A 17,488-nucleotide genomic window follows, 5' to 3' on the forward strand; every position below is an offset into this window, starting at 1 on the left:
TTTCCCCGCGCAACTCTCTAATGCAGATCAAGCCCTGGACCTCAAGCCGTTCCCTTGCTATGCTGCCCAGTTCAGGGAAAAAAATTTTGATTCGGCCTGTTGAATTGATTTTTTGATTTGATTCGCTTTCAATGATGCAGATTTTTAAGTTTAAACATTTTATTTAACCAAGGCAATATCATGTCAAAGATAAGACCATCCAATACTGTTCTTATGTTGTATATGTCCAACATTTCTCCCTCCCCTCCACCATATGCAGGATTTCTCCTTTTCACCCCTTTCTACCTCTTTGTTGCATCTTTCCCTTCCTCTCTGCCATCCCTTGTACAACAGTTCTTCTTCTCTCCCCCCACATGTGCAGCAGCTTTCCATCCCTCCTATACCCCTGTGCAGCACCTCCTGACTGACCCCCCCTTACTGTGGCCCCCCCAAAGCAGCAGCGGTGGTGGTGGTGGCTGGCAGAGGCCACTGTGAACTTGCCATTAGTTTTCAAGGATCAATCATGTCAAAGAATGATGCTTGTCTGGGCGGTTGTATGCTTACGCACGCAGACACTCATAACATTGGCAGACTCTTGCATATGCGAAATACATGTCATGTATTCTAGTGTATACCTATGAAGGGAATTTTTAAAAATAAAGTAAAATTCTGGAATCTCTTCAGGGCGCACAGTTTGAGAGACACTGGTCTAATAAGTCAGCCCTAGTCATCATTAGCCCAGGCAGCCAGACTGAATTTTATTAAGCAAAGGCTTTAAAAAAATATAGTACATGACAGTAAAACAAAGAAAGTTAATTAGAACATAGATCTCTGTAGCTCAGTTTGAGTGCAATGGTAATTGAGAGTTCTTTATACTTCAGCAAAACCTGCTCTTGTAAATTATGTAAATTAATTGCGGTCTGAATCCAGACCGATCCCCTGTAGACCTGTGCTAGCAGAAGATTTGCAGTGTAGAATTGTAAAAGTAGTTACTTGATTGTATTCAGGTGCAAATTTCGTAGAGCCAAATGTATAGCTTGTAACATCCAGTTCCATATTTATTCTATTACTTACTAACACTAAGGAAACTAGAACAAAAGACTGACAGCGGATGCTGCCCAGCGTATTAATTCCAGACACCTTTGGCAGGCTTGACTCTTGACTCACACGGGACCTGCAGTTTCTCTTCATCCGTGGAGCAGTACAGATAGTGTTGGGCTGCTTTCTCTTCATAGAGCTTTTTTTGCTGTTTGACCTCCTTTTATATCTTAGTTTAATTTTCCCATGTCTCACTGCCTCCTGGATGGGTTGTATTTTTTTTTAATAAAGGAAATGGTAACAGGTGATTTATGCATGAATGCTTATACCAATCGTACAACTGGTATAGGGGCTCATGCCTAAATGTCAGAGATGTGTGAACAACTTATAGCATTCTATAACTGTGTGCATGAGATTTCAGGTGTAGTGCAAGACACTGGGGAAGAGGAGAGGCGCTAGCGCCGGCTGACTGTCTACAGGCCGTGCCTCTTGCGGTGAGAGGCACATCCAGTAGGCAGTCAGCCGCCGCCAGTTCCTCTCCTCTTCTCTGGCGTCTCCTCTTCCTCTCCACACCTCTTCTTTTTCAGCACCCCGTACTGGCAGCTCGGCCCTGTGTGGAGGGTGTCCACGCATACGTAAACATCGACATGACGATGTCATGCATGTGCATGATGTCATCGTGGCACATCTGTGTGCCCTCAAGCCACAGACGCCAGTTTAGTGTGCCATGGCTTGTAAAGTTTGCGAGACACTGCTGTACGCTTGGGTGAGCCCTGCCTACTCTATGCCAGACTCCGCCTATGTGCCTGCTCTACTGCACTATTTTTGACAATTGTTTGATTTTTGCCATGGCTATTTTCCCATCATGGTAGTCTCATGGGAAGTCACTGCTGCACAGGCCATTCTCCCTTTCTAAATGGTAGCCATGATTTCCCATGGCAGCCTCACGAGACTGTCGTAGGAAGTTACGGCCACCATTTTTTCAGCTCAGGTGATGGGAGGGGTGCTCATGCCTCAAAAATACCACTGAATCACCAGGGCCTTTTCAAGGTAGGCCCAGAGAGGGCCTGTGGAGGGAAAGGATGACATTCTGTTGGAATGACTTGGGGGAGGCTGACTTGTGGCAGCAGAGAGGTGGGGCTAAAGTTTCAGGTTTTCACCAAAAATGCACAACCATTTTCAGCCAGAACACAAACCCAGATTTTGGGTCAATTTTGGTCGGCCTCTACTACACAACTGTAACTGTTTCACTGTATAGTACTCGTTCTGCATGTGTACCAAAGATATTATCAGCCCTACTTTCTTCCCAAGGCTTCGTGAACCCAGAAATGTAAAAAAATCATTGATTTACCATATATACTCGAATAACATAAGAACATAAGCAATGCCTCTGCCGGGTCAGACCTGAGGTCCATCGTGCCCAGCAGTCCGCTCACGCGGCGGCCCAACAGGTCCAGGACCTGTGCAGTACTGTATTTTCACATAGATAACGCGCACCCGTGTAAAATGCGCACACGGGTATAGCGCGCAAAAAACACATATTTATGTACATAAATTTTTATATACCGCGCACACCCGTATACCGCGCATGCTGCCCGACTCTCCTTTCGCCCGCCCCGACTCTCCTCTGGAGACCCTGACTCTGTTTTCGCCCGCCCCGACTCTCCTTTCCTCCTTGAAGTCCTGTCCCTACCCTGAAAGCCTGATGCCCCCCCCCCCCCGACGTCCGATTCACCCCCCCACAGGACCGCTCGCACCCCCACCCCGAAGGACCGCTCGCACCCCCACCCCGAAGGAGCGCTCGCACTCCCACCCCGAAGGACCACTCGCACCCCCACCCGAAGAACCGCTCGCACCCCCACAGCCTCCCCCCCCTCCCCCATGGAGAAGCTGTCTACCTTGTTTCCGGATGCCAGCGAGCCCAGCTGTTTCCTCTGCCGGCGGTCCCGCCCCTTCTCTGAGCCCTGCTGTGCTGCTTTTTCTTCCGGCGGTCCCGCCCTTTCTCTGACATCAGAGAAAGTGTGGGACCGCCTGAAGAGGAAGCAGCGCAGCACAGGGCTCTGAGAAGGGGCAGGACCGCCGGCAGAGGAAGCAGCTGGGCTGGCATCCGGAAACAAGGTAGACAGCTTCTCCAAGGGGGAGGGGGGGAGGCTGTGGGGGTGCGAGCAGTCCTTCGGGTGGGGGTGCGAGCGGTCCTTCGGGGTGGGAGTGCGAGCGCTCCTTCCGGGTGATGAATCGGGCATCGGGTGGGGGGAAACTATGTAAAAAAAATTTTATACAACGCGCTCACACGTATAACGCGCAAGGGTATGCGCGGTTTGTAAAAACCACGTATAACGCGCGCGTTATATGCGAGAAAATACGGTAATCCTCTATCTATACCCCTCTATCCCCTTTTCCAACAGGAAATTGTCCAATCCTTTCTTATATAAACCAATCCGAATATAAACTGAAGTAACCTTTTTTTTTCCCCTCCCAAAAAAGGAGGAAAAAAGGTTGACTCGTAATCTGTGGAAAGCAGAATTATTTCAGCAATTTCAAGTATAGGTATTGGTGATCCAGGACAGGAGTGACCCACCTCCTGCCTCCCAGACCCTGCAAAGGCTTAATTTGCATGCCCTGGTAGTCCTGTGGTGAATCATCCTATGCTCCTGCCCTGTACAGAGTCCCTAAAGAAAATTGCTGCTGTGATTTCCCGCTGCAACCTTGCAAGATTGCAGGAACTCATGAGGTTGCAGCTGTAACTTGCGGCAGCCATTTTCTTTAGTGGCTCTGCATGGGGCAGGAGTGTAGGAGGATTGCCCCACACAGGTTCACTGCTAGACCACTAGGGCATTCAAGGTAGGCCTTTCCAGGAGTTAGGAGGGAAGTGGGATGGTGCAGAACTGGCCAGGTCAGGAGAGGGGAGGGGTTGCTCCTATTCTGGCTCATCGCTGGACCACCAGTGATCAAGGCAGGTCTGGGGGAGGCCTGCAACAGGTCTGAGAGAAGGGCAAGGGGTGCACAGCTGGATGACTCGAATATAAACTGAGACCCTCAGTTTTGGGCCATTATTATGGCCTAAAAATCTCGGTTTATATTTGAGTATATACAGTATTATTTGAAACTACAGCCACATTGATAGTCTTTCAGCTCTTCGTGTCCTTTGATCCTAAAAAAATTTATCAAATTGGCTAGTGGATTATGTATTCCACTATTACAAGATTGTAGCTAAATGATCTAACGAAAGCCATAGCAACATTGGTTGCAAATCTCTGCTCAATTTCCATAAAAAGTGTGTAGACCTGCAGCATGGTAGTTCATGTATTACTTACATTGCATTATTGTCTGTACAGTATGTTTCAAGCAGTCCTAAAGGGTAGATACTAGCTTCTCACAGAATTGTGGACAAGCAGGTTGAATCAGCTGCATGCAGAGTAGCCAAGTAGTTCTAGGGCAGGCTGGCAAATTCCATTGATACTCCTTGTAACCTTGGGCAAATCACTTAATCCTTCATTGCCTCAGGTTGTAAGCCTACTGTTTCTGAATGTATCTCCATTTGAACTAGTACTCAAAATGTGAGATAAGTCCACACCCCCTTCTAAAGAGAAAGTGAAGTTATTTATTGTTAATAGGAGTGCTCTGTAGTCAGCAGGACAAATCTGACATACATTTCAACCCACTTTTCTGAAGAGTTAACTACTAAGCTTTGTATTAGTAACCGAAGAGACTCACGAAGGAACAACAGCTGTACAGGAAGTCTTGCATTTGTACAGAATAGCATTGTTTTCTCTTAGATTTAAAAAACTATCCATGATGTCATGCATTCGAATGACGTCACCCAGATGTGTGTCTGGTTTATTCTGCTGCCTACAGACAAGCCCTGTTCCCTGAGAACAGACAGGATAGTTATTCTTCACATAACATCACTGATGGAATCCAGTCAAAGAAAACCTTTCCCCTTGCCTTCTATAAATGTGCAGGAAGCTCTACATGTAATGCATCCAACCTCTTAAAGCCTGGATGTTGAACCTGATAGATGCCCTGTCTCAGATCCTTCTGGCTTCTAGGAATGCCTTCACTAGATGGTCTTACAGTTTCAAATGGAAGAAATGTAATGGCTCCTTGTTTTGTCCCACACAATCACCTTGATTCATTTTTGTTACATAGAGGTACTCGTCAGATATGCCCCTTCTCTTCCTTCTCCTTAACAAGGCAATCAAGTTTCTCTTTTAAACAGTTTGACCGGAACCCACACTTCAAGGCACAAAAGTTAAGTGTTTTGTTAAACTTAAGTCATTTGTACAATTGTCCAAGTCAGATTTCAAAACCAACTTAGGGTCCATCTGAGTGCAGTTGATGCAAATCGTAACCTTGTAGAAGTTAAACCCATCTCTGATTGTTTGTTCGGTTTTTAATTTATAACCTATCACAACAAATCAAAGAGATGTACAATATTGACTACTACTACTATCCATTCAGTCATGTCTGACCCTTAGATACTCTGTATGCCAGTCCTTGCCATGCTTCCCTGTTTTCCACGGCTTCTTTCAATTGCTTGATGTTCATTCCCGTGTCATTCTTGATGGTCTCCTCTGCTTCCTTTTACCACTAACCATTCTGAATAGCACTTCCTTTTCTAGTGAATTTTCCCTCATCACATGTCCAAAATAAGTCAGTTTCTGTTTGGTAATCTTGCCTTCCAGGGCCAACTCTGGGTTTATATGATCAAGAACAAAGTGCCAGGAGGGTGGCAAGTTAACACATGACATACCGACTGCGGTGGTCGTGTGGCTAAGTGCTTTGGGTTGGGGAAAGACCATCACCATGAAACTCTATGGATCATAATCAATATGCTTCAAATACAAAGTCTGTTCAAAAAGTTTCAGAACAGTTTGAATTGCGTACCAACAGGAAGTTCTTTTGAGATGCGCTAGGCGGCATTAAGTAGTTTGAAACATCACAAGTAACCTCCTCTTTTCCGTTTGATGATATCTGTTTTTGTGAAAGTGTGTGTTAGTGATCAGCTATTTTTCATCATGTGCAACCTCAATGAGCAGCGTGAAGTTCTGTTTCAAATTGGGTAAGACCACTACAGAAACATATGAAATGTTGAAAGTGGCTTATGGGGAACATGGAAGGTGTTTTGAATGAGTCAAAATTTGTGAATTTTGTGCAAAAACGCAATGACAGTTCTTCCTCACCACCTTATTCTCCTGACTTGGCCCCTGCTGACTTCTTATTTCCTAAACTTAAATCCACGCTGAAAGGAAGACGATTCAACACCATTGAAGACATAAAGCAAAATTTGCCGCAGCAACTTTTGACGATTCCTGAAGATTCGTTTAAGGACTGTTTCCAGAAGTGGAAATGACATCAGGAAAAGTGTATAAGTAGGGAAGGAAACTACCTTGAAGGGGAGCCAATGGAATAAATTGTAAGATAGTTTAATAAATTTTTATAAAATCAGTCTTGGAACTTTTTGAACCGACCTCGTATGGTACTTAACAGTGGAGAAGTACAAAGGTGGACCTGAAATAATCTGAACAAGGATAACATAAGAGGGGGAAACCCACATGGGGGCCCAACTGCTGATGTAGTCCATGATGAAAAGGGCCATCTGAGCTGCAAAGAACAATATTGAATAGATAGGATAGGGTTGTGGAATAAAGGAATTTATGAGTTAAGGTTGAGATTGAATCCTATAATGCATAAGTAGCCATTGATGTTGAACGAGAGTACATGAGGACTCTGATAGGTGCATTTTGGACAAATTGTAATTGCTTAATTGTAGAAGCAATGCTCTAAAAGCCTGGTAATTTAGAAACAGTTTTGGGTTATCTTAACCCTGCTTTGATGTTTTCTGATAGATGTACTGAATACAGTGATGGGATTAGAAACTAAATTGTTGTTTTAGTCTAATTATTTATATTCGGTTATTTGTATTTAGTGGTATATCAAGCAAATAAATCAAATCAAAGGTTTATTAGAAGACAAAGGACTAGATTTTCTAACCAGTGCCAATATTGGCAGCCGCCTTTAAAAGCGACCACTGCATCGGCACCAGTTTCAGAATTGCACCTACGGGAAAGATAGGTGCCGGAAATGTAGGCCAGGGTTTTCCAGGCGCACATTTCTGGCACCTATCTTTGCATAAATTGCGCCTATTTAGGTGCTTTAGGCCGCCTAACACCACTTCTAGCATTGGCCATACCTTCTTTGGTATTAGGCGGCCAAAAGTGCCAAATGGGCACCAGTAGGCACTTCAACTTCACTGTTCTTTGCCATTTCTAATGGCATTCTTCAATTAACATAGGTGCCTAAGTTTAGGTGCTGGTTTTAGAAGTTCCCCCAAAATGCCAAATAATAAATTGAAGAGAATGAAATGCCAGATAATAAATTGAAGAGGGTCAACACATCTTAAAAAAGATATAGCTGAATTAGAAAAGGTGCAGAGAAGGGTAACAAAAATGATAAAAGGACTGGGATGACTTACATATGAGTAAAAGCTAAAGTAACTAGGGCTCTTCAACCTGGAGAAGAGATGGCTCAGGGGAGATATGGTAGAGATCTATAAAATACTGAGTGGAGTGGAGCGAGTAGATGTAAATTGCTTGTTTACTCTTTTAAAAAATACTAGGACTAGGGGGCATGCGATGAAGCGTAGTAGATTTAAAATCGGAGAAAATATTTCTTCAGTCAATGTGCAATTAAACTCTGGAATTCATTGCCGGAGAATGTGGTGAAAGCAGTTAGCTTAACAGGGTTTAAGAAAGGTTTAGATAATTTCCTAAAACAAAAATCCATAAGTCATTATTAAGATGGCTTAGGAAAATCTGCTGCTTATTCCTAGGACAGAAAACAATACAATAAGCAGCATAAAATCTGTTTTATTCCTTGGGATTTTGCCAGTACTTGTGCGATTTGGTTAGCATATTTCTGAAATCTTGTTACCTCAAGTTTTTACCTTTGTCACCTGAAATATAATAACACAAGCAATTAAAAGTAGTTTTTATTTTGCTACAGGACCATGCTGACTTAAGGAACCAATCCTTTACAGTTGGCATGAAGCTGGAAGCAGTGGATCCCAGAGAACCCTTGAACATTTGTCCTGCATCAGTGACCAAGGTGAATTAAAGACCATAAACTCAGACAACCTAATTTATTTGGTAGTTGTTTATAAATATTTCATGAATGTTCTAATAGCAGCAATCATTTCTAATAATCGGACATCTCATTAAGAATCATCTCATTCATTGATTATGGAACAAATTGGTAGGTATAGTAATATCGTATGCTAGAAAAAACTGATAATTCATGTTTAAAAACTATTCTATATTGCTGTGCTGTATTGAGCTGGTTAGTACAGAACTGTTTTGAGCTATTAAGGCTTCCGTACTTGTGTATCATGCTTCCTGTTCCTCTGTGTTAGGTTGCTTGCAGTTCTATTCATTTAGTTAACAAAAAAGGACACAGTGCTCTTTTTCAGCTCCTGTTAAAATAAAACACCTATATTTTTTGTTTTCAGAGGGAATTCTCCTATCTAAATAAATTCTGATACTCTCCAGATCATTATCAATTCAATGAATCTAAGGGATGAGTATTGTCTATTAGGCCTGAATTCTCTAAATGGTGCTAGATTTTTAGACGCCCAAGCTCAGTAAGAAATGCCATTTAAATGATGTTTTAAACAGATTTTCAAGGCGCCTACCAGCGCCTAAAAATCCAGCACCGGAATTGTGTCTCCATAGGCACTTTATGGTACGTAATGCCACTGTAGGTGTGGCTAATACCAGAAGTAGCATTAAGCACCATAAAGCGCCGACGGAAAAACGATTCATGTCAAAGGTAGGTGCCAGAAATGTAGGCCTGGAAAACTGTGGCCTATATTTCTGGCACCTAAGTTTGCCAAAGGCGTGATTCTCTAAACGGTGCCATCACATGAATGACACATGATTGGCAGCTGCACACAACGGCGCTAGTTAGAGAATCCGGGCCTTAAGTGTTTTATGTCTCAAAAGATATAGTGGAATTAAAAAAGGTGCAGAACAAATGTATACCCACATGCATGTTGAACTAATTTCTCTCTCTGTGTTAATTTAGGATGAACAAATTGTACTACCGTATATATTTGAATATAAACTGAGATTTTTGGGCCAAAAAAATGGCCCAAAAATTGGGGCCTCAGTTTATACTTGAGCCTTCCTTTTGATGATGGTGCTTTTACCCTTCCCTCCCCACTCGCTGACCAGTGCTGCTATTTTCTACCCCACCTCCGATGTCTGGCACTGCTGTTTCTCCCCCTCCTCACCCCCCAATGACCATCACTGCTATCCCCCCCCCCCGATGACTGGCATTGATATCTTCCTTCCCCCTACCCTGATGACCAGCACTCCTATCCTCCAGTACTCGCTCTCTCCCCCCCATTCCAGACTGATATCACATTTACAGTTCTGGGACTCAGGAAGCCAATGCCAATGCTCTGTGCTGGTAAAGGGCCTTGATTGTCTGCACATGCTCAAGGCCTGCTGGCTCCCACTCTCCATGATTCTTGAAGGGAGTCCAGCAAGCCTTGAGCACAAGAGAATTGATCCCACACTGGTGACCTCCTTGTAGTTTTTGTAGTGAGGGGTGCTTTGGAACTGAGTGGGGAGAACATTTGGTGGAACCGGGAAGGGGGGGAGGGAGGGAGAAAGAAGGGAGAGATGCTGAATTGGAAGGGCAGAGGAGAGGAAGGAGATGGTGGCACATGAATGGAGGGAAAGGGAAGAGATGTGGCACATGGATGGAGGGAAGGGGAAGAGCTGGAAAGTATGGCAGTTCTTATGTGAGATGGAGGCAGAAGAATGGAAGAAACCTGAATATAAAAATCAGTGCAAGAGGTGAAGAAGGATAGGAAAGAAAGAGCAAATGCATAAGGAAGCCTTGGAAATAGAGTTAAGAGCAAGAGGGAGCAAGATGATCAGAAAAATAAAATCACCAGATAACAAAGATAGGAAAAAAATGTCTTTACTTTCAATTTAGTGATTGAAATAGTCAATTTTGAAAATTTACATCTGTTTTTATAATTTGAACTGTTCAGGAAGAAATGCATTTATTTGTTTTGTGGTGTACTGTGTGCAGAGCCTGACATATTAGGGTTTCGTTTGTGTACAATAGTACTTTTAATTTGTGGGTTTGTATTTGAAAAGGGTTTTACTGTTTTCTGCATGTGTGACTGAGGCCAGATGTTCTAGTGGGGATAGAAGTTCAGAAACTTTGGTTAGTTTCGTGGCCTCATGTAGGAAGATATTTGTCGGCTCTCCTTCAGCTTTTTTTGGACTCAAAATAGTCCCAACTGAAAAATTAGTGATTATTTATGGCATTTCTTATGACACTCACATACTCAAATTTCTAATCTCAGTTTATATTCGAGTCAACCTTTTTTTCCTCCTCTGTTTATACAATCGGTTTATATTCAAGCATATACGGTATATGAATGTCACTGTAAACCGTTTTGACTTATTATGTAACTCGTTGTGTCTAATTATTATATATGTTACCTTGTAACCCGTTCTGGGCTCTCTGGGGAGAAAGGGATATAAAATTAATTAAATAAATAAAAATGAAGGAGATGGAGTGAGTCTCATAAGGAAAAGCTAAAGAGTTTAGGAGTCTTCTGTTTGGAGAACAGATGGCTAAGCGGAGATATGATAGAAGTGGAATGGAACGGACAAACATAAATCATTTGTTCACTTTTTCAAAAAGTACAAAGACCAGGGAACATGCCATGAAGTTATTAAGTAGCATATTTAAAACAAATCAGAGAAAATATTTTTTGCACTCAACACAGTTACACTCTGACCTCATTGCCAGAGACTGTGGTAAAAGCAGTTAACATAGCTGGGTTTAAAAAAAGTCTGAGGGAAAGGTCCATAAACCAAGGTAATAGAAACATATAAAATGATGACTAATAAAGTCTGCCTTTCCATACCATCTATTATATCCTCTTTTTTCTTAGAGATCTTATGTGTTTGTCCCATGCTTTCTTGAGTTTGGAAGCTGTCTTAGGGACTGTTTTACCAAACAGGAGTGTAAAGTGGCTTTGACGTGCCTTTCTGTGGGTCTTTCTCATGTGCTAAGGCCATTTTTACCACTGGAGTAAAAAGGCCAAATTTACTATTTTTTGTATTAATGGCCACGTGCTAATTTTGTGATTGGCATACGACCATTAAAACAGATTAACCCTTGAGCCCTTGCTGCCACCTATTAATGCAGATCACACCCACTCTGTCCCCCTAGACATGCCCCTACGTCAAAAGGGAAATTTTTGTTTTTAGTATGGGGTTAGCATGCACACATCCTGAAACTGACTGCAGTCGCCATAGCGCACTCTATGGTATGCTGTGGTAAAAATGCTTTATTGCTTACTGCAGATTCCACTACCTTTTCAGTAGAGAAGTATTTCCTTAGATTACTCATGAGTCTGTCTCCTTTCACCTAAAAAGTGTGTGACTGCTTGCGAAGACTTAGGAATTTAACTGTTTTACTGTTTATCTCCTTGGGATCTAGCTAGGTACTTGGGACCTGGGTTGGCCACTGTTGGAAACAGGATATTGGGCTTGATGGACCTTTAGTCTATCCCAGTATAGCAATTCTTATGTTCTTTTATTCTTAACTTAAATGCTGATATGCTATACTGTGAAAGTTAGCAACTTGTTTCCATAGAAATTTGCTGCAGATATAAATCTGTTTCATGCTAACCTTGTGTAAAAAAAACGGCTAGAAATGCAAATCTTTTCATAAAACCGGCTTATATCCTGTTGTTTTGGGTTTGTTTCTTTTCTTTTTGTAGAACCCTGAATTAATAAGATGCTTTGCATGATATTGAGTTGAAGATGTTCATTAGAATTTGAGTCAATATATGCCAATTTGTGCCTAGAGGATTATACATAAAACTTTACTATTTAAGAACGCACAACCCTGCATTTTTCCCACAAAATGGGCTATGACTGGCAATGCCACTGGCAAAGAATTGGTTCAAATTGCCTCCCACTGACTGTGAATAGTACGTCAGCGTAGTAGGAAATCAGATTTCTACCTCAGCAGTCTGATCCTCAGGCTGGTTTGGGAGCCTGATGTGTTCATGGCCCACTGTTTTTTGCTTTCCCTTTTGACAGCTGATCTTTAAAGTTGGATATGAAGAGAGGTTTATCAGATTGTACTGTGTATGTAAAAAAATTCAATTTGAAAAACATTGATAATGTGACGGAATATTACCATATATTGCACTGGTTACCGACAGAGGCATGAATGCTGGTTTAAGTTTGGCTGCATCTGTTTTAAGTCATTGAATGGTCTTATACCTGGTTACTTTCTTTGTCAACGGAATACGCTCTTCATGGGACTCGTGATTATTTGCTTTTCCTTCTATAAGGGGATGTGTATACAAACCATTCTTTAATAGAATTCGATCGTATCAGGCAGGTGTTTGGGACAAACATTTTGGTAATTAGCATTAGAAAATTGCTTTAAACATATTTATTTAATAAATTCTTTTAACCTGGGATTGTAATCCACAGTGAATGTACAGTAACTTCTTATTTTGTTAACCACACAGACCTGAGAGATAGTTGCGGTATACAAGTACATTATTATGTTATGTTGCTATGTTTTTCTAAAATAGTTGAATCTGCATTGTATCACTCTGCTTGTTATGAACTCTACCAGTCAGCTCTTTGGGGAGAACAGGATAGAAAACAAATTAAATAAACATAATAATAATAATTTTATTTCTTATATACCACTATACCATAAGTTCAAAGCGGTTTACAAGAAGTTACATACAATGAGAGTAAGAGATGTTTACAGCAAGATACATACAATGAGAGTAAGAGATGTAAGGAGAACAGAAAAAGTACTTTCTGGGATACAAATTGCAAATGGAAGAGAACCAAGATGGTTTGAATCAAAAGGAAGTATCTAGTCAGAGATTGGGGTGCAGGGGAAATAATTTGGGTGGAATACCTTTACAAATGGGAAGAAGGATGAACACAGAAGATTTAGAATCAGAAAATAATATTAAATATTGAACTATATCAGAAAATAATATTAAATAATATTAAATATTGAACTAAGGCCAGTACTGGGCAGACTTGCACAGTCTGTGTCTGTATATGGCCGTTTGGTGGAGGATGGGCTGGGGAGGGCTTCAATGGCTGGGAGGGTGTAGATGAGCCAGAGTAAGTCTTAACAGAGATTTCGGCAGTTGGAACCCAAGCACAGTACCGGGTAAAGCTTTGGATTCTTGCCCAGAAATAGCTAAGAAGAAAAAAAAAAAATATATATATATATATATATAATTTAATTTGAATCAGGTTGGGCAGACTGGATGGACCATTCGGGTCTTTATCTGCCGTCTTCTACTATGTTACTATGTTAATCTAAAATCAAGAGAATTTGGGATTGGGATGAGGATAGCTGAGGGGGATTGGGCAAGAATTGGGAATTAGAATTTGTTAAAGAGACGGGTCTTCAGTGATTTTCTGAAGTCGGCGTAAAAAGTGGCTTCGAGAATGGGTTTTACGAGCCATGTGTTCAGTTTGGCTGCCTGGAATGATAACATTCTGTCTAGGAACTTCTTGTAAAGACATAAGTGAGAGTCTTGAGATTGTTTCCGTATCCAGGGTACCTGCACTGCTGTACCACTGATGATCAAGTCTACATACAGCTTTAACCTTTTAAAAAATATTTTGCTGGGTTTTTTTCTCTGCAGGTTTTTAACAGTTATCATTTCCAAGTGACAATTGATGATCTTAGGCCGGAGCCTAGTGAGATCTCGGTGCTCTGCCATGCAGATTCCTTGGGGATTTTACCAGTACAGTGGTGCCTTAAAAATGGAGTCAATCTGACGCCACCCAAAGGTTGGTAGATTTTATTTTATGTTTCTACAATTTCTTTCTTCTTCTGAACTTTTTGCATGTTCCAGATTTCTTCTCACATATAGAAGTGCTTCCTCGTGATTAAATTTCAATGCAGCTGTCACAAGAGCTAATTGCAATTCTTTTGCCGGTAGATGTTGTTCTAAGAATTTTTCTTTGGGATTTCTGTTGCTGCCCTAGTTCTGAAGAACAGGAATCTGAACTGAGGACGAATTGGGGGGGGGGTTTCCCAGTACTGTTGGACCTTTTCTCATTTAGGAGTCCTTTTCCTAAGCCGTGTTGGTACAAAACAAGCCTCATGCAAGATAACATTAAAGCATCCTTTGTTAGTTATGACATGTTCATGCTCTAACCACACATTAATAATTTTTTGCAATGTTTTGGAGAGGACATGTCAAGTGGAGAGAGGGTGTTCCTGTGCTAACCAGTTTGTATATCTACATTAACTGCACGCTAACTGTTTAGCACATGGTTAACAAGGGAGACCTTACTGCCACCTAAATAGGTGGTGGTAAGTGCCCATGCAGTAATTTTTTTTTAATGGCTGCATGCTAATGGTAATAGCACATGGCCATTAATGAAAGAAGCCTTAGCGCACAGAAAATACCTGCGTGGAGGCATGCTAATATCATTTCTTATCATAGCTTAGTAAATGCCACCCCCCCTCTAATTTGCAGGTAACATTGTTCTCATAGCATTGCCAAGATCTTATAACCTCTGTAAATTACAAATAAGAAGGCCATATTTAGATGAAATGTGCAATAAAATAATCTTTTACTTGGATAAACCTGATTTTTAAATATTCCTCCCCTAACATTTACAAGTAACTATGTACAATGTTATGTGTGGACGATTACCTGACTGAAAAGAACAGGCATAAGTATGAACTAAAACGTGTAGTTAGGCTGAATCATATTGAGAGCTAAATTTGTGTGCTTAAATAAATATCCTAAAGTTATTTGGATTAGAGAATGACACAGGGATAAATTTGTCTGTCCCGTTCCCGTGAGTTTTGTCACTGTATCTGTCCCTGCCCCTTTCCTGTAAGCTCTGCCTTAACCGCACAAGCCTCGAACACATGATTTTAAAGTGTTTGAGGCTTGTGCAGATGAGGAATGGGGCAGGGACAGCAAAAGAACTCACCAAGATGAGAGAATGAATTCCCGCAGGGACGGAGAAAATTTGTCCCTGTGTCATTCTCTAATTTGAATAAAGTTATCTGACTAATCTTAGGTGGACAAATTATCTACTTGGTATCTTTCTCAATATAAGGCTCAAAGTATTAGAAAATTTTCAGTTGCAGTTTAAGTAGGTAATTGTATAAGAGACCAGCTTTATGTGAAAGTCAGTAGACACCTAGTTTTATCCTCCCACTCCCCCCCCCCCCCTTTTATGAAGCTGCATTAAGCTTTTTAATTGCTGGCCGTGGCGGTAAAAGCTCCAATGCTTATAGAATTCCTTTGAGCTTCGGAGCTAATACCACTGCAGCCGGCGATAAAAAAAGCCTAACGTGGCTTCATAAAAGGAGGCTTTAGATCAGGGGTGTCAAAGTCCCTCCTCGAGGGCCGCAATCCATTCGGGTTTTCAGGAATTCCCCAATGAATATGCATAACATCTATTTGCATGCACTGCTTTCATTGTATGCTAACAGATCTCATGCATATTCATTGGGGAAATCTTGAAAACCCGACTGGATTGCGGCCCTCGAGGAGAGACTTTGACACCCCTGCCTTAGAAGCATAGGCACCGAAGTATTTTTAAATAATACTACGGGTAAAGTGGAAGTAATCACAGCAGGGTAGACGCCATAGACTTATTTACACCTGCTCAGGAGTCAGGCGTAAATGTTAGTACGTTTGTATAAAATACGCATGTAAATCACGAGTCTGCCCGCGTTCTTTTCAAACTCCTCTCCTGAGTACCCCTGCTATAAACACACGCACAGTTTATTTCAGTAGCAGCAGTTGTTCAAGGTGAGCTACATTCAGGTACACTGATTGATTATTTCCCTGTCCTCAAAGAGTTCATAGTCCAAATTTGTACCTGAGGTAATGGAAAGTTAACCAGAGCCCTGGTTGCCAGCCTGGTGCTGTAACTTTAAGCTCCTCCTGCACCACATGTACTTTTGCTTCTGAGGTCATTTTTTTAGGAGGGCCTTTTGCATGCCTAAACTGGCAGGTAGGTGCAAGAAATGCGATATAAAATTACCTCTGAATTCTGTACTTACTGCTCAGCATTCTTTTTTTTTAATGTCTTTATTGAATTTCATAAACTATAATAATTCAACACAACAATTAATCTAATGACATTTAAGCCCTTCCCCCAACAAAATTGTAAAAGTCTTTCTGGTTTGTACTCAACATCTTTTGTTTGTATTGTTTATTATTATTTTTTTTAATTACTAATTCTCTGCCATTTTCACCCACAGGATACTCTGGCCAGGACTTTGACTGGGCAGATTACCAGAAGCAGTGTGGGGCTGAGGCAGTACCTCACTTTTGCTTTAGAAATGTAAGGATTTTTCTTTGTTGTAATTGCGGTAAGCCAAACTGAGCTTTTGATCCCTATTTGTTTTATATTTGATCTTTTAAACATCTGCTCCGCTTGTCATATAAAGAACATTTGCTGAGCAATTAAGTAGTGTGCTGAGAACAGGATACAAAAGTAATTGACCCTAGTAGTGCAGTATAATAGGAAATAATTCTCATATCTGAAAATACTATTTTATTATGCAGTGTTGAATAAACTAGTTTAAGATGTGACTGGCTTAAATACTTGGGTTGCTTCCAGTTCGCCTGGGAGGAGGGAGCTGGAGAAAAGAAAAAGCAGGACTAGTGGCAGAAAAGATCTGCTAGCTTCCCCAGGTTAAGAACGAGTTTAATTTTTAAAACCGTTCTTAGGTCAGATTTGTATTTGACTCAGAACATGTGAGAATCTGTGTGTATTTGTATATTTGACCTAGTGAGTTTGAAAGAACATTGGGTAGGGATGTCAAATTTGCATGGGGAAGGAGAGTGCAAATCTCTCTGGACTAGCAAAGTGTTGTGGAAAACTTTTTTTCCCTCCCAAAGTCTGATCCTAGTATTCTCTCCATATTCTCCACCTGGTTGAGACCCCTCTCCAGCAACATGCCGTATCTCTTCCTGCATTCCCTCCACCATCGTGTCTAACATTCCTCCGTCTTTCATCTACTTCTTATCTCTTTCTTCCCCATGCTCCTCTCCCACCATCATGACCAATAATTCTCTTTCCCTCCCTATGCCCAACAATTCTCTTTCTTTCTTTCCCCATTTGCACCATCTGTCTTTCCCTCTCATTCAGACACCCATGCCCAACAATTCTCCCTTTCTATTCCCTCCCCTACCTCACCATCTCTTTCCCTCCCTCCATCCTATGTCCCAAGTTCATGCTCCCTCCTTTCCTTCTGTGTCCCAATGTGCCTTCTCCCTCCCATGTTACAACATGCTCCTCTCCCTCCCTCTCTTCATTCTGTGTCCCAAGTTTGTGCCTCCCTCCCTTCAGGTGTTTACCTTTGTTTTGGCCGCCACTATGCCGGCTCTAAGACATCTAAG

At 41.6% G+C, this 17,488-nt stretch overlaps 1 protein-coding gene across 5 annotated transcripts in view; it reads left to right on the plus strand.

Moving 5' to 3' along the window:
* SFMBT2 (Scm like with four mbt domains 2) overlaps positions 1-17,488 on the plus strand; it is a 243,407-nt gene that overhangs the window by 137,399 nt on the left and 88,520 nt on the right. For all 5 annotated transcript variants that reach the window (XM_033959308.1, XM_033959310.1, XM_033959309.1 and 2 more), the window contains 3 exons: positions 8,023-8,124; positions 13,751-13,898; positions 16,345-16,427. In XM_033959308.1, the coding sequence (XP_033815199.1) occupies positions 8,023-8,124; positions 13,751-13,898; positions 16,345-16,427 (333 nt within the window). The remainder of the gene's footprint in view (positions 1-8,022; positions 8,125-13,750; positions 13,899-16,344; positions 16,428-17,488) is intronic.

This window comes from Geotrypetes seraphini, chromosome 9 (assembly GCF_902459505.1).
Source record: "Geotrypetes seraphini chromosome 9, aGeoSer1.1, whole genome shotgun sequence".
Taxonomy (NCBI): Eukaryota; Metazoa; Chordata; class Amphibia; order Gymnophiona; family Dermophiidae; genus Geotrypetes; species Geotrypetes seraphini.